At 45.5% G+C, this 24,225-nt stretch overlaps 1 protein-coding gene across 2 annotated transcripts in view; it reads left to right on the top strand.

The window, feature by feature from the left end:
• Nucleotides 1-24,225, top strand: part of gmds (GDP-mannose 4,6-dehydratase) — a 199,860-nt gene that overhangs the window by 75,889 nt on the left and 99,746 nt on the right. For both annotated transcript variants that reach the window (XM_041840206.1, XM_041840205.1), the window contains 3 exons: nt 957-1,149; nt 2,882-2,986; nt 19,097-19,224. In XM_041840206.1, the coding sequence (XP_041696140.1) occupies nt 957-1,149; nt 2,882-2,986; nt 19,097-19,224 (426 nt within the window). The remainder of the gene's footprint in view (nt 1-956; nt 1,150-2,881; nt 2,987-19,096; nt 19,225-24,225) is intronic.

Genomic DNA, 24,225 nt, shown 5'->3' with positions numbered 1-24,225 from the left:
TATTACTAGGCCGCGTGTAGATGAATACCACATATAGCCAGTAGTTGGTGTGCGTGCCTGCGTGCTCGTGTGTGTAGTGGGCGGGGTGTGGAAAGTTATTGAAAACGTCAACTGTGCAGATTGTGTGTTCACAGTAAACCACTGATGCGTTTCCGCTGTGCAGATTGTGTGTTCACAGTAAACCACTGATGCGTTTCCGCTGTGCAGATTGTGTGTTCACAGTAAACCACTGATGCATTTCCGCTGTGCAGATTGTGTGTGTTCACAGTAAACCACTGATGCGTTTCCGCTGTGCAGATTGTGTGTTCACAGTAAACCACTGATGCGTTTCCGCTGTGCAGATTGTGTGTTCACAGTAAACCACTGATGCGTTTCCGCTGTGCAGATTGTGTGTTCACAGTAAACCACTGATGCGTTTCCGCTGTGCAGATTGTGTGTTCACAGTAAACCACTGATGCGTTTCCGCTGTGCAGATTGTGTGTTCACAGTAAACCACTGATGCGTTTCCGCTGTGCAGATTGTGTGTTCACAGTAAACCACTGATGCGTTTCCGCTGTGCAGATTGTGTGTTCACAGTAAACCACTGATGCGTTTCCGCTGTGCAGATTGTGTGTTCACAGTAAACCACTGATGCGTTTCCGCTGTGCAGATTGTGTGTTCACAGTAAACCACTGATGCATTTCCACTGTGCAGACAGCGGTCCAACCTTATGGTCCAGGTGTGTCAACCATGACCGTCTTGGCTTTACACAGTCAAATGTGATCTGGTCCTCAAATGGTCTGGTCACACATACATGGAGTCAGACACACTCTTCAGACTAAATACCCTCTAAAAGTTTAACTTCTTGGTCCTTTGAGCTGGATCAGAACAATTGCTGGCAACTAAGGGTTTTCTTTAACAATAGTATGACTTCCATCTGTATTGATGTGAATATTTTCTCTCCTTCTCTCTCTCAGATCTCCTTTGAGCTGGCTGAGTACACAGCTAACGTGGACGGGGTTGGTACCCTGCGTCTGCTGGATGCTATAAAGACATGTGGTCTGACCAACAGTGTCAAGTTCTACCAGGCCTCTACTAGTGAACTCTATGGGAAGGTCCAGGAGATCCCTCAGAAAGAGACCACACCGTTCTACCCACGCTCACCTTATGGTAACAATACACACACACACATACAGTGCCTTGCAAAAGTTTTCATCCCCCTTGACGTAATTTAAATTGATTTTTATTTGGGTTTCATGCAATGGACATACACAAAATAGTCCAAATTGGTTAATTGAAATGAAAAAAATAACTTGTTTCAAAACATTCTAAAAAATTAATAATGGAAAAGTGGTGCGTGCATATGTATTCACCCCCTTTGCTATGAAGCCCCTAAATAAGATCTGGTGCAACCAATTACCTTCAGAAGTCACATAATTAGTTAAATAAAGTCCACCTGTGTGCAATCTAAGTGTCACATGATCTGTCACATGATCTCAGTATATATACACCTGTTCTGAAAGGTCTGCAACACCAGATTAGGGTTGGGTTATAAAAAAATATCCGAAACTTTGAACATCCCACGGAGCACCATTTAAATCCATTATTAAAAAATTGAAAGAATATGGCACCACAACAAACCTGCCAAGAGAGGGCTGCCCACCAAAACTCACGGACCAGGCAAAGGGGCATTAATCAGAGAGGCAACAAAGAGACCAAAGATAACCCTGAAGGAGCTGCAAAGCTTCACAGCGGAGATTGCCGTATCTATCCATTGGACCACTTTAAGCCGTACACTCCACAGAAGGGTGGCCAGAAAAAAGCCATTGCTTAAAGAAAAAAGTAAGGCAACAAAATAGGAAAGATGCCAAGGGAAGTGAATACTTTCGCAAGCCACTGTACACACACACACATACACATACTCACACGTCTGTACTTGGAGTACATTCAAGCTTATTTCATATGAACGCCCTTTGAAGGGGGGGGGGTTATGTGTGTGAATAGAGAGGGCTTCAGAGTTGGAACTCCCTACACACCTCCCCAGGCTAAACGTCTGACTGAAGACTGAGTGGGTCTCACTTTAACAAAGACACCTTTATGCCCAGCGCAAACACACACACGTATACACATATACACACACGTATACACACACGTATACATGCACACACACGTTTACACGCACACACACACACACACACGTGTGATATCAGGTTTCATGTTCTGTGTTGTCTAAATGTTCTCCCTGACACGTTCCCTGCCTGCCTGTCTGTCAACACCTGATCTGACTGTATGGGAGGGAGGGAGGGAGGGAGGGGAGGCAACATACCATAATAACCAGGACTGCTCCACTATTAATAGGGGGGGGGGGCATGGCGGAACTATGGTGACCTCACTTCACCTCCTGTCCATGTTAGTGTACTGACCCTGTGATTTAATCAACCAGCAGGGCTCCTCCCCTCCCTCCCTGAGTCTGTAGCATCTCTCACATCAGTGGAGAGGAGGGTGAGGAGAGAGTGAGAGCGCAAGGTTGGAGAGAGCGGTAGGAAGGAGATGAAAAGGGTGAGGAGAGCAAAGAAAGAATGCTGAAAACTGAGAGAAAGGAGGAGGTTATTAGTCTTGTGCCTGCTTCTGCTCATCATTAGACTACAGAAACATGATCTGTGGTACAGTACCACTGTACTCTGCACTCAAATATTATGACTAGACTCTCTATCTATCCCTCCCTCTCTCTCCCTCTCTCTCTTTCCCTCTCTCCATTTCTATTCCTCCATATTTTTCTCTCTCTCTCTCTCTCTCTCTCTCTCTCTCTCTCTCTCTCTCTCTCTCTCTCTCTCTCTCTCTCTCTCTCTCTTTCTCTCTATTTCTCTATTACTCTATTACTCCATCTCTCTTTCTCTCTCAGGTGCTGCTAAGCTGTATGCTTATTGGATTGTGGTGAACTTCAGGGAGGCCTATAACCTGTTTGCTGTCAACGGGATCCTTTTCAATCACGAGAGCCCCAGAAGAGGTGAGCACTGCTGCCTACTGTAGCATACTTCACTTCCATGGTGCTGAGTAAGTCCTATATGCTGACTGCTGCAGTCATGCCTGCTATGGGAGAAGCTCATTCATTCTTTTCTTCAGCCTCTTAAATGTTTTAAACATAAAAATATAATAATTGTTATATGCGTTGAGGTCTGAGAGGTCCTGAGCGCTGGTTTAACCTGATTTGCACACCAGTGTGACCTGAAATGAATACCACATGACTGAACACACACACACACAGAGAGAAACACACACACACACACACACACACCCTCCCTCTGCTGTGCCCAGGTCGTCTATTCAGGGGTTTATTATTTATTCCTAATGAAGGCCACGACCCTAGACAGAGGTCAGAGGTCAGCCAGTAAATCCTAATGGTTTAGAAGAGAGACAGGGTAGAAACAGGGGGAGGCTGTGGGAACGGTTATATAAGCTAGATTTGAGAGACTGGGTAAGAGACACATATGGCCGAATGGAGAGATGGTAAGGAAGGGAAATGGATTGAGAGAAACTGACAGACTGAACCTCTCACCCTATGAAATCCACCAACACACAACCTACCCATATTTAGACAACAAGCACACTGTCCCTTACCCCCAATGCACCCTACCCATATTTAGACAATAAGCACACTGTCCCTTACCCCCATCACCCCCTACCCATATTTAGACAATAAGCACACTGTCCCTTACCCCCATCACCCCCTACCCATATTTAGACAATAAGCACACTGTCCCTTACCCCCATCACCCCCTACCCATATTTAGACAATAAGCACACTGTCCCTTACCCCCATCACCCCCTACCCATATTTAGACAATAAGCACACTGTCCCTTACCCCCATCACCCCCTACCCATATTTAGACAATAAGCACACTGTCCCTTACCCCCATCACCCCCTACCCATATTTAGACAATAAGCACACTGTCCCTTACCCCCATCACCCCCTACCCATATTTAGACAATAAGCACACTGTCCCTTACCCCCATCACCCCCTACCCATATTTAGACAATAAGCACACTGTCCCTTACGCCTTCTCCATCTTTTGAGCAGCTCTCTCATTAGCTTTCCCCAGTCTCTCTCTCTCTCTCTCTCTCTCTCTCTCTCTCTCTCTCTCTCTCTCTCTCTCTCTCTCTCTCTCTGTTCTCTCTCTTCTCTGTCTCTCTCTCTCTCTCTCTCTCTCTCTCTCTCTCTCTCTCTCTCTCTCTCTCTCTCTCTCTCTCTCTCTCTCTCTCTCTCTCTCTCTCTCTCTCTCTCTCTCTCTCTCTCTCTCTCTCTCTCTCTCTCTCTGTCTCTCTCTCTCTCTCTCTCTGTCTCTCTCTCTCTCTCTCTCTCTCTCTCTCTCTCTCTCTCTCTCTCTCTCTCTCTCTCTCTCTCTCTCTCTCTCTCTCTCCTTCCATCTCTCCCTCTCTCAGCATGTATCTTGGCTTCACCTCTCCTGCTCTCAGAGTTATGTCTGTTGTTGCTCATAAACCATGAAAGCTCTCGTCAGATTCCTCTGTCTGATGTGGCGAAACGTCTCCCCCCACACACACACACACTTTACGTGTCGCTGTTGCGCTCCTTAACCCAGGCAGGTGTTTTGGTTGGCTGGCCTGTTCTCTGTTTACCAAGAATCCCCGGTTCCTGTTACGACCCCGGCCGTCGCACTGAGCAGGTTTTGGACTCCCCCTTTCACTACTCAGGAGGGGTAGATGTGTGTGTGTATGTGTGGACGGGCAGGCGGGGGTGTGTGTGTGTGTGTGTGGCAGTAGTGGTCAGGATTCTCCGATCCCTCGCGGCACATTTCCTTTCCTTTATAAACTCATAAAATCACAGGGAATTCAACAGGAAAAGGGGGATTCTGATCTGAAGAAATGTGTGAAATAACAAAGTATAGGAGAAAGAAGAAGAGAGAGCAGACAGAGGTCAGACAGTATTCTAAGTTATTACTGACTTAGAATGTCTATAATGAGCGGTGCAAAGCAGTGTTTCTGTGTGTGTGTTTCTGTATGTGTGTGTGTGTATGTATTTTATATTAAAAGGCCATTCATTACCTGCCTTCCGCCCTCCCCTCCCTCATTAGTCACTAATGGAGCTGGGAGCTGATGATGTCATATGATTCTGTAGCAATGACATCACCGCCTCCTCCACCTCCACCCCCACATACAGGAAACACTTGTCTCAGCGTGCCACAAGTGGCCTGGCGGAGGGTGTGTGTGCATTTGTGTGAGTATGTGTGAGGCTGGCTGGCCCTGTCTGAGGGAGTTTTCCGGAATGACCCGGAACATTGAGTCCCATTGCTCCTGGCCTCTATCTGTCTGACTGGGCACCAGTCACACCACTGTTCCGGTCTGGTGTGGTGTGGTGTGGTGGCTGCTGGGAAAGGGCGGGACTGAAAGGATGACCTGGCCACACACTCTCTTTCTCACCACCGTCTCCAAGGTTTTCTTCTATCCTTCCTTCTTTCCTGTCGTTCTGATGAGGTTGCCACGGTTAACAAATAGCATCTCTCTCTCACAAATACAGTTCTCTCTCTCGCTCTTTCTTTCGCTCCATCTGTTCCTCCTTCGTTCATTCCTGTCATTGTGGTGAACAAAAAGCTTTGTCTGTTCCCAGGTCAGCTCCTAGCTAGGATGATGAGTTAATACCAGCTGGAATTTATCTTCAGGATTTTCTTACCTCGTCTCCTAAACACCCGCCTGTTCCACCAATAAACATGGGATTCCTATTTTTCAGTTGTAGAAAGGTTCTGGAATCAGAACTCAGGACAGTTGAGAAAGGAAAATAACCTTTGGGCTAATCCAGCAAGAACCAAAGCAAACAACGTATCAGGCCGTATCTCCCGGCCTGGACGGTTCACACTGCGGCTAGGTGGTTATAGCTCTAGAATGGTTAGCTTAGCCAGTTAGCCATAACAAACACAGCCCCCCTGCTGATACGGTGTGGGGATTAGCATGCCGCACACACAGTAAATGGACTCCATATTGGCCCTGTAATACGATACACAGCAGCGTTACAGAGTAGCTCACACAGAGTAGCTTAGGACCCTACAGGATCACTGACCAGAACTGAACCCCTTTAAAACTTCTATCTCATCTGTCAATACTCTCTCTGTCAGTCTCGTTTGATGTTTGTCTGATTGGCTTCATGCTAGGATGTATAGGCTCTCAGGTATCAAGCCCTCTGCACATCTGCTGATTTAAATGTACCTGTCTGCAGTATAAAAGGTTATAGCAGAGTTATAACCTCAGTCTTGAGGTCACGTCCCTCTGCTGTACTGTACTCTCGCTGTATGATAGTGCTGAGCGATTAGTGCTTTTCGAGGTCGGTTCGATTCTTAAAAAATTATCAGGGTTTCGATGTATATATTTTTTTTAAACGTTAAATGCATTATTAAATATTTTGACATGATTTTAGAGCTTTTTCATGGAAATTCCAAAGCCCAAAATATTGACATTCAATTGCCAAAACATTGAAAATATTCCATTGTCTCTGTTAAGTCCACATTGTGTAGACATTCATAGAATAATAGGAAATTACTATGAAATAATACAATATTTTGTATATTACTACGTTTTTATTTGATTACTAGATTTTTTTTCATTCCTTATTCATCAATTCATCTCTGCCAGGCGGTAGCAGTCTGCCAGCCAGACAACGTTATCTCTGTGCTCCCCATACTGTACTGTCTTTAGTCATCCTATTTAGCTAGGCTAGTCTGCCTAAGTATGCTGCAGAGCTGTCTGACAATACTTTTACTAGTTCTTCAAAGTAGATAAGGCATACTTTCACAAACTGTCTCCATCCCTCTCTCTCATCGTTGTGTTGTGTACATTCCTCTCTCATGCGGTCTGTGTGTATCTAACCCAACATAGCAGGCGTAAAAGTGTATGCATCTCTGTCCGAGCCTGAAAGAACAGTGGATTATGGTCATTGTAGTTAATTACCACGTTTCTGCGCTGAACTAAGTTTAAAATTTTGCTTCATGAAAACTACAATTCCTTTGAGCCCAGCATACCACATACTGTAGTTCTTGACTTGATTTATCTCGTGAATTATTTGATTTCTCTCTAGAGAAATGGCGTGTTGGGCTCACAAAATGAACTGAACTAAATGGAATTCAAGTAAAAGACATCTAGTTAGGGGAATCCCCCCCCCTCCATCCCTCTGCCCTGTAAGCCCTCTCTGTGGCTGTGACTCCCCAGTCTACAGTATAGATTACAGAATAATATACTGTCATGGTTAGGGGGAAAATCCCTCAGCATTTGGGAAGTCAAAGTATCATTGCCGAAGTCAATGGTGTTCCTACAACACATACATACAGCCACTGTCCCAATACACGCACAGCCTGCTTCAGTTTCATATATCTGGTTTTATGAGTATGTCACGTAAGGATCGTATTGTAGAGATGTAAGGGGATATATTTGGTGGTATTAGAGAGGTTATTTTTTAAAGGATATCTTTTGGCGGTGTTCCTTCAAAAGGTTTTGTTGAGTGGATTCTTCCATCCTGCACCCTCACAGAGAGGTAGCTTAGCCCTGCTCAGCGTGACTGAGCTGTTTCGGTTTTCTCGTTCCATCTTTTCTGTTGAGAGAGGCCTGATATAAAAAAGCCTAAACATGAGGTGAACTGTGGCCAGGTGAAGAGGAGAGAGACACCCCAGATGACAGGTGTTGAACAGACTCTCTCCTGCCTCCCCCTCTCTTCCCCCTCTCCCCCTCCACCCTCCCCTCTCACCTGACACAGTGACTTCCATCTTTCATCCCACCTTGAAGGCGGGGCCAGAGGGGCTGTGAAATCACTAGTCTCTCACTCAGGTGCATCTTCACTCATCACCACACCTGTGTTTGTGTTGCCGGGCGGCTACGGTAACTAAGAATCTGGATGACAGAGGGGATGCTTTTAGCGGTGCTAATGACACTTTGAGGTGACGAAACCTCTCACCCACCTCCTCACTCACTTTTATTTTCTGTGTTGATTGGTGTTAGATAGTAGTTTGTGTGGGGTGTGATGTGTAAGTTGGTCTTGTCTGATTGGCCAGACAGAATCAGACGTTTTGAAAGGGGAAAAAAACATTTGAGCTCTCTTGTTTATGTTTTGTTTCCGGGTCAAACACATTGTTTCATCCTCTCTCTGTTCTGTTCTGTCATGTGTGTTCCGTCATGCAAGAAATATGCCTAATCTCTTCCTTTCTTTCTCTCCCTTTCTTTCTATCACTTTCTCTCGCTCTCTCTCTTTCTCTCTCTCCACACCCTCCCAATATTTCACCACACCTCCACAAATCCACTCTCTCACTCGATCTCATTGCATCGCACCTGAGAAGATTTAGGGAGCAGCAGACTTGCTCTCTTTCTCTCTCCATCTCCAATATTCCCCCTTTCATTCTTCACTCCTGTTGAGTTGATTCTCTCAGGTGTGAACAGACACTACGTTGGCGGAGAGAAAGTGAGGATAACTTATTTTGGATGAAATGCAACTATTTTCTCCATTTTAAATCTGGATCCATCAGGACCTAAGTTGTGCAACGATGGAAGATGACTGCTGACAGTTCATTGGCCCTGTGTGTGTGTTCATGTTCATGTTTTCGCGTGCGTGCGAGTGCGCATTTGCGTACGTACATGCGTGCCTGATGGCCATCCAAGCAAGCAATGTTCAAAACCATCAGCCACACTGGGAAATCACTCCAAGTTCCTATTAATCAGCTACTCCAGTCATAACTTAGTATTGATAACAAGAGTGTTAGAGAGAGGTCACTGAATTCTCTCTGTAAAACTCTTTACAGAAAAGAAGAAATATTTACCTAAAAATCCAGATAATTTATTCCCTGTATTAGCTGTGTACGTACTCGTACTGAGGTTATTTAGGGGTAATAGATGGTCGGCCCAAATCCCTACCTGTGCGGGGGTGGGTGGGGGAATAGTAATGCTGGGGGAGGGCTTTCACATGGAATCTTTGACTAAGCCACTCACCCCCTGTGCCCTTGCTCCCTGACAGTAAAGGATTATGGGATTTGCAGTTCTGGAGTAATTCCAGAACAGGTGCGTTCTGGAACCCCTCTGTTAATGAAACTGATGTTTCCATGACAACTCAGCAGCATTCAATTCAAACTCGAAAGCGGTGGTTACTTTTAGATCTTTTTTTTGTTGTTGTCAGTATTCAAGTATTTTTCTTTTCTTTTTTTTTACCACATACATGGTTAGTTCAAACAGGTTCAAGGACAGGTAGCAGCCATGTCACATACCTGGAATGAATTAGGTTTTGTGAGGTTTGCAATGACTGGTGTGTGTGAGTAAGAGTAAGCTTACCGACAAACACTCTGCTTAGCTGTCCAGTCTGGTCTGAGAGGAAACAAACACACACACACAGGGCAGGCACACACACAGGGCAGGCACACACACAGGGCAGGCACACACACAGGGCAGGCACACACACAGGGCAGGCACACACACAGGGCAGGACACACACAGGGCAGGCACACACACAGGGCAGGCACACACACAGGGCAGGCACACACACAGGGCAGGCACACACACAGGGCAGGCACACACACAGGGCAGGCACACACACAGGGCAGGCACACACACAGGGCAGGCACACACACAGGGCAGGCACACACACAGGGCAGGCACACACACAGGGCAGGCACACACACAGGGCAGGCACACACACACAGTGAGAAAAGCTCCCACATTACTGTATGGTACTGTGTGTGAGTCAGAGCCATTTTGAGCTCTGTCTGCCTGTCTGTAAGGCTGGTCCGTCATGGAGTGTGAAAACAGACTTCATAACTCATCATCCCTCAGCATTATGGCTCATAGTTATTATGGTGGAGTTACTGCAGCTCAGAGAGCCTGAATAACCCTGCAGTGCCAACTCAAGAAGACTCTCCCTCCCAGCCTGATCCCCTATGTCTGACCATCTCACTCTAGACCCCCCAGGACTAACCCAACCACCCCCCAGGACTAACCCAACTACCCTGACCCTCCCTGGTCATGTCTGGCTCTACATGCCCCTCTCCTGGCCAAGTGGACTGGACTAGACTGGCCTGGGGTGGGGTGTGGTAGTGTGGGATGGGGGTGTCTCACTCCCGTGTGGGCGTCTCGCTCCCCTGTGTGGGCAAACATCTTCCTCAAGACTCAGCCCCCCCATCTCTCCGTCCCCCATCCTTCCATTCCCCATCCCTCCACCCCCATCCCTCCACCCCCATCTCTCCGTCCCCCATCCTTCCAATCCCCATCCCTCCATCCATCCATTCCCCATCCCGCCATCCATCCATTCCCCATCCCTCCATTCCACGTCCCTCCGTTCCCCATCTCTCCGTCCCCCATCCTTCCAATCCCCATCCCTCGATCCCTCCATCCATCCATCCATTCCCCATCCCTCCATTCCACGTCCCTCCGTTCCCCATCCCTCCATTTCCCATCCCTCCATTCCCCATCCCTCCATTCTCCATCCCTCCATTCCCCATTCCTCCATTCTCCATACCCCATCCCTCCATTCTCCATCCCTCCATTCCCCATTCCTCCATTCTCCATACCCCATCCCTCCATACCCCATCCCTCCATTCCCCATCCCTCCATTCTCCATCCCTCCATTCCCCATTCCTCCATTCTCCATACCCCATCCCTCCATACCCCATCCCTCCATTTCCATCCCTCCATCCCCCATCCCCAGTCCCAGTTGTGACAATGTAGCCCGTGTCTTAGGTTTTTCCTGTCCCTTCTCTCACCAAAGGGGGGAGGGAGGGAGGGAGGGAGGGAGGGATCGATCCTGGAATGGGTCTGCTCGGTTTTCACGGCCCGTGGTTTTATTGGACTTTCCGCAGGGCGAGGTTAAACCGCCGCCCCATACGCACACACACCAACCCGGCCGTCCTGTGGTGCTGCTGCCAGTAAAGGAACACACATGAACATTTGGGCCGTTAACAGAGCAGGCTTTGTCTTACTCAGCAGTTAATTAGGGCCAGAGCAGCATGTTTGGAGCAGTGCAGCACTCCAAAACCCCAATTCGACCTAGGGAGAGAGGAGACCCACTGACCACTAAACAGAGGTGTGAGCTTTACTGGCCAAAGGAGTACAGGTGTGCCAGCCTGCTTGCCCCAGTGTGTGTGTGGTTGTGTGTGCCTTCCCTAGCCCTGCCTGCCTGGGGAAATAAGGTTTAGTTTATTAGTGGATTGGGCTAGGGGTTTATGTATCCCTCCCTGTGTTTCCATAAGGCCTACACCTTCAGGCTGTAGAGTTGTGATAACCTGAGTTTAACCTGCTCAACAGGAGTTTGGATTGGATGGAGTTACAGTTCAGGTGGGACCCTCCCATCCTATAGTGTACATACAGTGGGGAAAAAAAGTATTTAGTCAGCCACCAATTGTGCAAGTTCTCCCACTTAAAAAGATGAGAGCCCTGTAATTTTCATCATAGGTACACGTCAACTATGACAGACAAATTGAGAAAACAAATTCCAGAAAATCACATTGTAGGATTTTTAATGAATTTATTTGCAAATTATGGTGGAAAATAAGTATTTGGTCACCTACAAACAAGCAAGATTTCTGGCTCTCATAGACCTGTAACTTCTTCTTTAAGAGGCTCTTCTGTCCTCCACTTGTTACCTGTATTAATGGCACCTGTTTGAACTTGTTATCAGTATAAAAGACACCTGTCCACAACCTCAAACAGTCACACTCCAAACTCCACTATGGCCAAGACCAAAGAGCTGTCAAAGGACACCAGAAACAAAATTGTAGACCTGCACCAGGCTGGTAAGACTGAATCTGCAATAGGTAAGCAGCTTGGTTTGAAGAAATCAACTGTGGGAGCAAATATTAGGAAATGGAAGACATACAAGACCACTGATAATCTCCCTCGATCTGGGGCTCCACGCAAGATCTCACCCCGTGGGGTCAAAATGATCACAAGAACGGTGAGCAAAATCCCAGAACCACACGGGGGGACCTAGTGAATGACCTGCAGAGAGCTGGGACCAAAGTAACAAAGCCTACCATCAGTAACACACTACGCCGCCAGGGACTCAAATCATGCAGTGCCAGACGTGTCCCCCTGCTTAAGCCAGTACATGTCCAGGCCCGTCTGAAGTTTGCTAGAGTGCATTTGGATGATCCAGAAGAGGATTGGGAGAATGTCATATGAAACCAAAATATAACTTTTTGGTAAAAACTCAACTCGTCGTGTTTGGAGGACAAAGAATGCTGAGTTGCATCCAAAGAACACCATACCTACTGTGAAGCATGGGGGTGGAAACATCATGCTTTGGGGCTGTTTTTCTGCAAATGGACCAGGACGACTGATTCGTGTAAAGGAAAGAAAGAATGGGGCCATGTATCGTGAGATTTTGAGTGAAAACCTCCTTCCATCAGCAAGGGCATTGAAGATGAAACGTGGCTGGGTCTTTCAGCATGACAATGATCCCAAACAAACCGCCCGGGTAACGAAGGAGTGGCTTCGTAAGAAGCATTTCAAGGTCCTGGAGTGGCCTAGCCAGTCTCCAGATCTCAACCCCATAGAAAATCTTTGGAGGGAGTTGAAAGTCTGTGTTGCCCAGCGACAGCCCCAAAACATCACTGCTCTAGAGGAGATCTGCATGGAGGAATGGGCCAAAATACCAGCAACAGTGTATGAAAACCTTGTGAAGACATACAGAAAACATTTGACCTGTGTCATTGCCAACAAAGGGTATATAACAAAGTATTGAGAAACTTTTGTTATTGACCAAATACTTATTTTCCACCATAATTTGCAAATAAATTCATAAAAAATCCTACAATGTGATTTTCTGGATTTTTTTTTCTCATTTTGTCTGTCATAGTTGACGTGTACCTATGATAAAATTTACAGGCCTCTCTCATCTTTTTAAGTGGGAGAACTTGCACAATTGGTGGCTGACTAAATACTTTTTTGCCCCACTGTAGCTACCACCATAGTTATCAGTCAGGGTTCTAGTTACTATGCTACCATAGTTATCAGTCAGGGTTCTAGTTACACTGCTACCATAGTTATCAGTCAGGGTTCTAGTTACACTGCTACCATAGTTATCAGTCAGGGTTCTAGTTACTCTGCTACCATAGTTATCAGTCAGGGTTCTAGTTACACTGCTACCATAGTTATCAGTCAGGGTTCTAGTTACACTGCTACCATAGTTATCAGTCAGGGTTCCAGTTACTCTGCTACCATAGTTATCAGTCAGGGTTCTAGTTACATTGCTACCATAGTTATCAGTCAGGGTTCTAGTTACACTGCTACCATAGTTATCAGTCAGGGTTCTAGTTACACTGCTACCATAGTTATCAGTCAGGGTTCTAGTTACATTGCTACCATAGTTATCAGTCAGGGTTCTAGTTACATTGCTACCATAGTTATCAGTCAGGGTTCTAGTTACACTGCTATCATAGTTATCAGTCAGGGTTCTAGTTACACTGCTACCATAGTTATCAGTCAGGGTTCTAGTTACACTGCTACCATAGTTATCAGTCAGGGTTCTAGTTACACTGCTACCATAGTTATCAGTCAGGGTTCTAGTTACACTGCTACCATAGTTATCAGTCAGGGTTCTAGTTACACTGCTACCATAGTTATCAGTCAGGGTTCTAGTTACACTGCTACCATAGTTATCAGTCAGGGTTCTAGTTACACTGCTACCATAGTTATCAGTCAGGGTTCTAGTTACACTGCTACCATAGTTATCAGTCAGGGTTCTAGTTACACTGCTACCATAGTTATCAGTCAGGGTTCTAGTTACACTGCTACCATAGTTATCAGTCAGGGTTCTAGTTACACTGCTACCATAGTTATCACAGTCAGGGTTCTAGTTACACTGCTACCATAGTTATCAGGCAGGGTTCTAGTTCCACTGCTACCATAGTTATCAGTCAGTGTTCTAGTTACATTGCTACCATATTTATCAGTCAGGGTTCTAGTTACACTGCTATCATAGTTATCAGTCAGGGTTCTAGTTACACTGCTACCATAGTTATCAGTCAGGGTTCTAGTTACACTGCTACCATAGTTATCAGTCAGGGTTCTAGTTACACTGCTACCATAGTTATCAGTCAGGGTTCTAGTTACACTGCTACCATAGTTATCAGTCAGGGTTCTAGTTACATTGCTACCATTGTTATCAGTCAGGGTTCTAGTTACACTGCTACCATAGTTATCAGTCAGGGTTCTAGTTACACTGCTACCATAGTTATCAGTCAGGGTTCTAGTTACACTGCTACCATAGTTATCAGTCAGGGTTCTAGTTACACTGCTACCATAGTTATCAGTCAGGGTTCTAGTTACATTGCTACCATTGTTATCAGTCAGGGTTCTAGTTACACTGCTACCATAGTTATCAGTCAGGGTTCTAGTTACACTGCTACCATAGTTATCAGTCAGGGTTCTAGTTACACTGCTACCATAGTTATCAGTCAGGGTTCTAGTTACATTGCTACCATTGTTATCAGTCAGGGTTCTAGTTACACTGCTACCATAGTTATCAGTCAGGGTTCTAGTTACACTGCCCAGGCCCACTCTGTGGGATTTGTCACGCTTTAAGTATGGGAAAAGGGAAGTGTGTGTGTGTGCGCATGCGCCAATGACATCACAATGATGATAACGGCTTGATAAGCTTCTTGGGCTGGTGACCTGGTTTGTAACACACACACACTTTGTCCTATAACAAGTAAAAATGCTAAAAAAGCTGAGATTATACTTAGAGAAAGCATAGAAAGCACCCAGGGCAGAGGAGATGTTACTGCTTCGGTTGAGACCGGATCGGTCTGACACAAGGGGGTTTCCAACATTTAGCTTCGCTTCACGAGCACAAGCTATTTTCAAATTAATATGTCAAATATATTTATTCACAATGTTGATGGTTCCAACTTGTAGTGAATAATGGACAGCTTTGATGACAGCCTTTGATAGCTTTTATTTAACCCTTAAACATGATCAAATTTGAAAAGGTCAGCTTTGACATTGTGATTTAGTATCAGTGTAGTTCTATAATATACAGCAAAGAGTTTTACATCAAATACTGTAAAACAATGCAGTGGTAACATGGCCATATGCACACAACCCCCGGCCCCCCAAACAACACAAAACACGCTTTAGTCCTCAAAATAAGTCTGTCTAGTCTAACTTTCTAGTCTAGGGTCTGTTTTCCCTCAACTTCTAAAGCTTTCGCTTTTATAATGAAATAATTACTACAAATTCGGTGTGTGTGTGTGCATGATTGGGTTCATGGGATTGTGCCTTGGCTAACTCCGCCCGCCTGCTCCTCGTCATGGCAACAGAGACACAGTGAAGAGACAAGCCACTAGATAATTATGGTCTGGAGTCCCTAATACACAGCAACATGCGACTTAACTTTATAACTTTATGACTTTACAGTGGGGGAAAAAAGTATTTAGTCAGACACCAATTGTGCAAGTTCTCCCACTTAAAAAGATGAGAGAGGCCTGTAATTTTCATCATAGGTACACGTCAACTATGACAGACAAAATGAGAAAAGAAAATCCAGAAAATCACATTGTAGGATTTTTTATGAATTTATTTGCAAATTATGGTGGAAAATAAGTATTTGGTCGATAACAAAAGTTTCTCAATACTTTGTTATATACCCTTTGTTGGCAATGACACAGGTCAAACGTTTTCTGTAAGTCTTCACAAGGTTTTCACACACTGTTGCTGGTATTTTGGCCCATTCCTCCATGCAGATCTCCTCTAGAGCAGTGATGTTTTGGGGCTGTCGCTGGGCAACACGGACTTTCAACTCCCTCCAAAGATTTTCTATGGGGTTGAGATCTGGAGACTGGCTAGGCCACTCCAGGACCTTGAAATGCTTCTTACGAAGCCACTCCTTCGTTGCCCGGGCAGTGTGTTTGGGATCATTGTCATGCTGAAAGACCCAGCCACGTTTCATCTGGCCCTTGCTGATGGAAGGAGGTTTTCACTCAAAATCTCACGATACATGGCCCCATTCATTCTTTCCTTTACACGGATCAGTCGTCCTGGTCCCTTTGCAGAAAAACAGCCCCAAAGCATGATGTTTCAACCCCCATGCTTCACAGTAGGTATGGTGTTCTTTGGATGCAACTCAGCATTATTTGTCCTCCAAACACGACGAGTTGAGTTTTTACCAAAACGTTCTATTTTGGTTTCATCTGACCATATGACATTCTCCCAATCCTCTTCTGGATCATCCAAATGCACTCTAGCAAACTTCAGACGGGCCTGGACATGTACTGGCTTAAACAGGGGGACACGTCTGGCACTGCAGGATTTGAGTCCCTGGTGGTGTAGTGTGTTACTGATGGTAGGCTTTGTTACTTTGGTCCCAGCTCTCTGCAGGTCATTCACTAGGTCCCCCCGTGTGGTTCTGGGATTTATGCTCACCGTTCTTGTGATCATTTTGACCCCACGGGGTGAGATCTTGCGTGGAGCCCCAGATCGAGGGAGATTATCAGTGGTCTTGTATGTCTTCCATTTCCTAATAATTGCTCCCACAGTTGATTTCTTCAAACCAAGTTGCTTACCTATTGCAGATTCAGTCTTCCCAGCCTGGTGCAGGTCTACAATTTTGTTTCTGGTGTCCTTTGACAGCTCTTTGGTCTTGGCCATAGTGGAGTTTGGAGTGTGACTGTTTGAGGTTGTGGACAGGTGTCTTTTATACTGATAACAAGTTCAAACAGGTGCCATTAATACAGGTAACGAGTGGAGGACAGAGGAGCCTCTTAAAGAAGAAGTTACAGGTCTGTGAGAGCCAGAAATCTTGCTTGTTTGTAGGTGACCAAATACTTATTTTCCACCATAATTTGCAAATAAATTCATAAAAAATCCTACAATGTGATTTTCTGGAATTTTTTTCTCTCAATTTGTCTGTCATAGTTGACGTGTACCTATGATGAAAATTACAGGCCTCTCTCATCTTTTTAAGTGGGAGAACTTGCACAATTGGTGGCTGACTAAATACTTTTTTCCCCCACTGTATATGGCCTAGATCTCCATATCTGGATGTCTATGAATGAGGGCACATTGGCTGTGGAGTACTGTGTTGTGTAAGCCCAAACTGTTGAAGCCCAACCAGATATTTGTTTTACCCCTTGTAAGCAGCTTTCTTGTAACTAATGTAATAATAGCCAACAGTAAGACTGACACTGAACAACAACGTTCCAGTGTAAAAGTAGCTAGTATAAAAACAACTCATATATTTTTCTGTCACTCAAATGTAGCCTAAAAGTAATAGAATTGCAAATAATTAGTTTGAATCTTTTATCATAGAATATTCGATATCATCACGTTCTGATATCCGTCTATCTTCCCAAGCGTTTGCTGTGCCCCTAAATTGCTTGTGTGAATTAGATTGAATGTTTAGACTAAGAAACTATTTAGTCTGTTTTAATCAAAGAGAACATGTTGGAGTTGAATAATTAATTAAAGATAAAATCATGGCAGTGTAACTTATTGATCACTCTGATTTGTGCAGGCCTACTCTAAATATGAGAGGACAATGTATAGAATTTATAAACAGACAGATGTTATAACATTTTAGACATTTATATTTACAGATGTGAACATAATAATTTCTGAAAACATTATTTTGAAGTTTTCATTGGTGTTTACATTTTCATAGTTGCTTAGATATAATTTTTGTGTTTTCATAGTAGACCTATTAAGCTTTTGTGTGGGGTGTCCTCATTATTACGCAGACTAAATTCAACAGGACAGATAATATAAAGGTTACTGTCTAGGCTGCTATAACCCTCGAGCTTAAATACATTTTCTTTAAAGACCGTCACATTATTAGACATGACATTATAATATTCAGTGTTTTCCTTGGATAAGGGTGTACAGATAGTTTCACCATAGTTATAGGCTATCCCTCCTCTATGTCTGTGTGTGTTTGTGCTCCATGGTGTGAGGGCTAGAACACCGGGCTGCAATGTTCAGCCAAACACCAAAAACCCTCTCTCCATATCTCCAACACACACACACACACACACACACACACGCACACAGAGAGAGCACACACCGCACTGAGAAAGCCATTAGAAGATAATTTGTTTTGCAGCGGATAAAATCTCCACCTGTGTCTGGTCCAAGAGAGCAGCAGCAGCACCAGGCAGACAGTCAGGCCGGCAGTCTGGCAGAATAACCCGCTCTGCGGTTCTCTTGCACTGGACACTCTCCGCTAGCAGAGTCGGGGTGGTCCTCTCCATCTGTGTTTGTGTGTGTGTGTGTGTGCATTTGTGTGTGTGTGTGTGTGTGTGTGTTAGTGCGTGTCTGTCTGTGTGTGTGTGTGTGTTTGTGCTCCCCTCCATCTGACAGCCCTGTTTTGTTCCATTTAGACCACTCATTCAATGGAACTTCTCTGGTGATATTTGTGTTGCTAGACCAACATTACGTTATAGCCTAGATTTGGTTTGGCTTGAAGTTAATATCAAAATGAGGGAGGAGAGAGAGAGGAGTCCCTAAATTGATGTAGTGGCTGTAACATGAGGTGGTAACAGATCTCTGTGCCTCGCCGGTGGCTTCTTGGCTTTCTGTGGTGGCTGGTTGCGGTGGACCCCGACCTGGGTTGAAATACTATTCAAAATAATTTCAAATACTTTATTTGTGCTTGCCTGGCGCAATGGGCCAATAGAATAGTCCCAAAACTGCAAACCTCGCCCACCTGGCACTTCACACGGACTGGAGCAAACGATCAAAGTGTTTGAAAGATTTCTAATAGTATTTGAACCCAGTTTTAGTGGACCCAGGCCCAATGCAGCGATGTGGAGGCAGACGGTCGCTGCGTGGCGGTGGGGGGGTTAACGGTTTCCATCATCAGGCCATGACCTCGCTAATATTTTCTCTCCTCTTTCTGTTTTTCTCTCTCTCTCTCTCTCTCTCTCTCTCTCTCTCTCTCTCTCTCTCTCTCTCTCTCTCTCTCTCTCTCTCTCTCTCTCTCTCTCTCTCTCTCTCTCTCTCTCTCTCTCTCTCTCTCTCTCTCTCTCTCTCTCTCTCTCTCTCTCTCTCTCTTTCTCTTTCTCTCTCTCTCTCTCTCTCTTTCTGTCTCTCTCTCTCTCTCTTTCTCTTTCTCTCTCTCTCTCCCCCCTCCCTCCCTCCCTCCCAGGAGCGAACTTCGTGACGCGTAAGATCAGTCGTTCTGTGGCGAAGATTCACTTGGGCCAGCTGGAGAGCTTTAGTCTGGGTAACCTGGACTCCAAGAGAGACTGGGGCCACGCCAAGGACTACGTAGAGGTAAGACTGGTGGAGACACTCACACAAAGACACACAAACACACAGCAACAGCATTATGGGGGTAATGTTTTCCAAGATCATTTGAGGCCGAAATATGTGATCTGCATGAAGCCTCTTATGATAGCCTGCCAAAATAGAAAACAGAGAGAGAGTGAGGGAATGAGAGGAGGGAGAGGGCTGCTTGCTGTGAGACCACAGACAGCACTCCAGTTTCCCACCACTCACCCATGTCCCAAAAACCCCTGAAACAGAGCGTCATTGCTCCCCAAATGTCACCGGGCTCTGGCCAAAAGTAGTGCACTATGTAGGGAATAGGGTGCCATTTGGGACGCAGTCCAGAATAAATAAATATTAAGGGAATGCCTGCCTGGTGCTGTGAATGATGACAGAAATACAGTGTTTGTGTTAACGTAATGGTGCCAGCAGCAAGCAGGGAGAGGGGACCGGAGAGATGAAACGAACAGTAGGTGGGCGACCTAGAATACCTCACAATCAAATGCCGACCGTATTATCTCCCAAGAGAATTCTCTTTGGTTATAGTCACGGCCGTGTATATCCCCCCTCAAGCCGATACCACGACGGCCCTCAAATAACTTTATGCAAGCTGGAAACCACATATCCTGAGGCTGCATTTATTGTAGCTGGGGATTTTAACAAAGCAAATTTGAGGACTAGGCTGCCGAAGTTCTATCAACATATTGACTGTTGTACTCGGGCTGCTAAAATTCTCCACCATTGCTATCCGAACTTCCAGGACGGTTATAAAATTTGATTTGATGTCCAGGAGCATAATTGGCCGTGTGTGTGTTGTGAGTGTTAGCGATAGGTTAATGCATTACTTGTGTGTGTGTGTGTGTATGATAGGTAAGTGTTTGTGTTTTTTTCTCTCTTTCTCTATGAAGATGAAAAGCTTGGCATGTTGCCATGTCTGACAGCAAGACTGCTCATGGTGGGGTGGTGGTAGGGGCTGACACTTTGACAAGGGCTAGAGAGGGGGTAGTTTAACTGGAACTTTGCTGTGCGTCACTGCATCAGTGCAGGGTGGGGCGTACCCAGGCCATAGATCAGTCATATCCAATATAAACCTATCTGACCTCTTTATTCATGGTTGTGATGTTGTTTCTGTGGTGATGATATGGTGACGTGGTCTTTAATCGTAGTGCTTAGGGCTGGCACAATTACCATATAACTGTGTAACTAACGTTTATGGATGAAGACCGTCATGAAAATAGAATAACCGTCATAATCGTAGAAAAAAAAAAGTATATATATTTTTTTTTTTGGGGTGTGGAACAATGGCCGGGCATTTTTGTGGTTTAGTCCGTTTCTACAGTAACATGGATTCTTAACAAGAATTATGCCTCTACTGCCATTCATTCCAATTAGACTGGTTTGGATTTCTCCCTGACCAATACGGCTGCCATTTTCACCCAATTCTGGAGTGTTTCAAACCAGGGTGTCCCAGACTATGACATAGACCATCAAGTAATTTAATACGATCTCTATGATAAAAACATAGAAAAGTGTATTTTACTTCCAGACTCCAGTACCTGCGTTTAAATATGAGCTATCCTGGAAACCCAGTGACTGGGTCTGATTGAATAGGTATAGTCAGTCTAGTATTTGCATGTCTAGGGTGAAACTACTCGTTGTATATCTGTGTGTGTTTGTGTGTGCGCGTGCTTGTGTTTGTGTGTGTCTACCGCCCGTCTGTCCGGGACACCCTGGTTTGAGACACTCCAGACACTCGGCATTCCGGGCCTGGTGAATCACTCACCTCTACTCCATGACGCTCCTGTGCCGGAAAGGCGGATTTCGGGAAGTCAAACAGAACAGAAGCCGACCGAGGGACTGAGGAAAACTGTGGTGGAGAGGGGAGGATATTGGGAGGAGAGGGGGATGGAGGAGTACAGACGAGGGTTTGTAGGACTTTATACATTATGTATTCCCTCTGAAAGTTATACTCCACCCTGCTAAAAACATGCACACTCACACGATATACATCTCTCTCTTTCACATCTCACAACTCCCCTCCTCACTCTCTCTCTCTCCCCCTTCCTTCATCTGTCTCTCTCTCTCCCTCTCTTCATCTCTCTGTTTCTCAGAGTCACTAAGAACACATAAAAATGACATAGTGATGTCTTTTGTCCCTTTTGTCATTTTTCATTCAACTGGTGTCAGCAGTGCATATCCATGGCGAAGTCAAACAACAGGCGAAGTTTAAACAGAACCATGTGTTCTCCACCGTGGGCGACTCTCACTCTTCTCCCCCCTCCCTCCCTCCATCTCTCCGCCCAGGAGGAACAGGGAAATTGCCTCTAATAGTGTGTGGATGTATTTGTGGTGGCAGAAGGGGCGTGCAGTGTGTCTGCACTAACGACATCTGAAGCCCTTTGGACAAGCGTTAGCTCACCAGCCGTATCCAGTGTCTCACACACACACACACAGCCCTGAATGGGGCGTTTATGGGATGGGTCTATGACTGGCCTTTTGTGTGGCCGACTCCTTTCTTCTTGAAATGGTGAATAAAATCATTCAGAGCCTATCAAACCTAATCTGCCTTTACTTTTAATCTGGTTTAGAATAAAAATACGGAATCGTTAGAACAGGTCTGAGAAATGAAACATAAGTTTGATGACATATTTGTATTGGTTCTTCTAAACGTACAGGAACACACACGGGGGCACAGGAAAGGAAAACATGCACACACACACACCAAATCACATCCCCATACACAGGAACACACATATTGATCTGGTCTGAGAGCAGGAGAAGAGGATGTTGCCCTCTATCATTACTCCTCTCTGGCATGGGCTGTGTCTCTCTTGGAGTTAGCCTGGGGGTATAGCTTATACAGGGTACAGCACACATTTTTCTCCAGCTGTTTTGATGTTTGTGTTGTCCAGGCTCAGTCTCTGTTCCCCTATCTTAGTGTCCTTATTTGGCTAGCACCCAGTCACCAGTGGTTTCCCTCACTGACTCAAAGAGGTGATACTGCTGCTGTTGTTGTGGGCTAGAGGTGTGAAACTAGCATGTTCCCTGACCTGTTTGTGCTGTCTTGCCAACTCCTACGGTCACTGTAATGCCAAATGACCACAGGAGTTGGCTATACCGCACAAACAGCTCTGGGACCAGGCTAGTATGGAACTGTAGCCAGATGAGTGTAGCCTAGCCTCCATCTTGCTCCTGCCACCAGTATGGAGAAAAAACAAGAACAGTTACAACACCTCGCTCTTTTTTGTCACGCTCTGATGTTTGTTAAATTGGGCCCTTTGATATTTACTTACGCGTTGCAGTTGGTCTGGCAGCGCTTGGTGTGTCTGTGTGTTTGTGGCAGTAATGTGTGTGGCGGTAGTGCGTGTGTGTGTGCCGGTGGCAGGAGAGTTTGAGGCAGTACTGTGTGTGTGTGTGTGGCAGGACTGTGTGTGGCGTTGCATTCAGCCATCGTGGAGGATACAGGACAGCCTTCTCTGTAATTTTTCACCTTTTGTCTTTTTTTTCCTGAGCAGCTGCCTCTATGCAGTAATGGTTACAGATGAGGCTAATTAGCCAATCAGGCCCAATCACAGATGATTAATGAGGGCAGCCGGCCATTCATCACGCGTTTTTGGCAGCGAGGTGACAGTGGGGGCGTGGCCAGCAGACTAGACAGGGTAGGGTACAGTAACTCCTGTTCTGTTCCAGCGGGCATAATGCCAAGCGCAGACCCTACTATAGCTTCTCATTGGAGCCCCATGGTGGGAGAAGGGTGAACTGCACCTCTCGCTTGGTACCCCATTTTCCATGCTATAGAGACAGTATTTTGGTGTGTTTGTGTGTGTGTGCTTATGCCTATGTATGTCTGTAAGCATGTTTGAGGCAGGGGGTACATGCGTGCCTGTGTGTAAAGCATTCAGAGTGTCTACTGCAGTGATTCGTGGGGGCTCAGTAAATACCTTCACTTTGACTGGAAGACTTTTATAAACACAGCTGGACTGGTAAAGAGGGGATGGGGGAGGGGGGGGGGGGCAGGAGGGTTGAGGTTTCATCCCATGGGCCTCTGTACCAGACTTGCCACCCCTATCCACCCCTCACCCCCCTCTGTGCCCTGGCATAGGCTAATCATACCAGCATGCATGACATCATTTAATCTCTAAGGAGTGTGTGTGTGTTTTAAAGATGGGGTTAGTTGTAAGAGGGTAGCTTTTTAGGAGCTTTTCTCAGTGCTCATGTTCTCTTGGCATCCCACACAAGCAGGGTAAATAAACAATGGCAGGTGTGCATGTGCGTGCGAGTCAGGGGTGTCAATTGCATGTAAAACTTAAAGGGATACTTCAGGATTTTGGCAATGAGGCCTTTTATCTACTTCCCCAGGGTCAGATGAACTCTTGGATACCATTTTATGTCTCTGCGAGCAGTATGAAGGAAGTTGCAAACTAGCGCTAGCATAATTGCTAACCAGTGTTAACACAATGACTGGAAGTCTATGGTATCTGCTAGCATGCTTGCAGATACCATAGACACAGATAGAACAATGAGACAGATATTTCACCGGATGTATAAATGTGAAGCATCCGCTTGTGTTTCCACTCACTACCAAATATGGTGTTGAGAGGAAGCCCAGTGGGAAAAGTTGGAGCGAGATGGATTTTGGCCGACATTTGATCTCAATAAAGTTTTCTGTTTCCAAAACTATAATTTGTTACGAACAGAGTGGACTAAGTTTTTTGTAGACTTTACCCTTTGTCAAAGTTTCAAAAAATGGTGTTGTTTAGAATGTGTGCCAGGGCGAATTCAGTTATTGCACATGTGCAGTTCAGAATAGGCATTCTCTAATGGAAATATGCAAATACATGCTAGAACTCGCCAATAGGCTCTCGCTAGCTCGTGCTTGGATTCCCACCTCCTTGCTTGTTCTGCCCAGTAGGAGTCATTTGCTCCCCTTGGAAACGACAGGCTGTGGTCTGTCTTGGGTTAGTTATACAATTATTTGCCATAGACTTCCAGTGCCAACGCTAGTTA

This window comes from Coregonus clupeaformis, chromosome 20 (assembly GCF_020615455.1).
Source record: "Coregonus clupeaformis isolate EN_2021a chromosome 20, ASM2061545v1, whole genome shotgun sequence".
In the NCBI taxonomy this organism is placed as follows: domain Eukaryota; kingdom Metazoa; phylum Chordata; class Actinopteri; order Salmoniformes; family Salmonidae; genus Coregonus; species Coregonus clupeaformis.
Note: the sequence above shows the minus strand (reverse complement) of the source record. Positions and strands in the feature narration are given on the sequence as shown.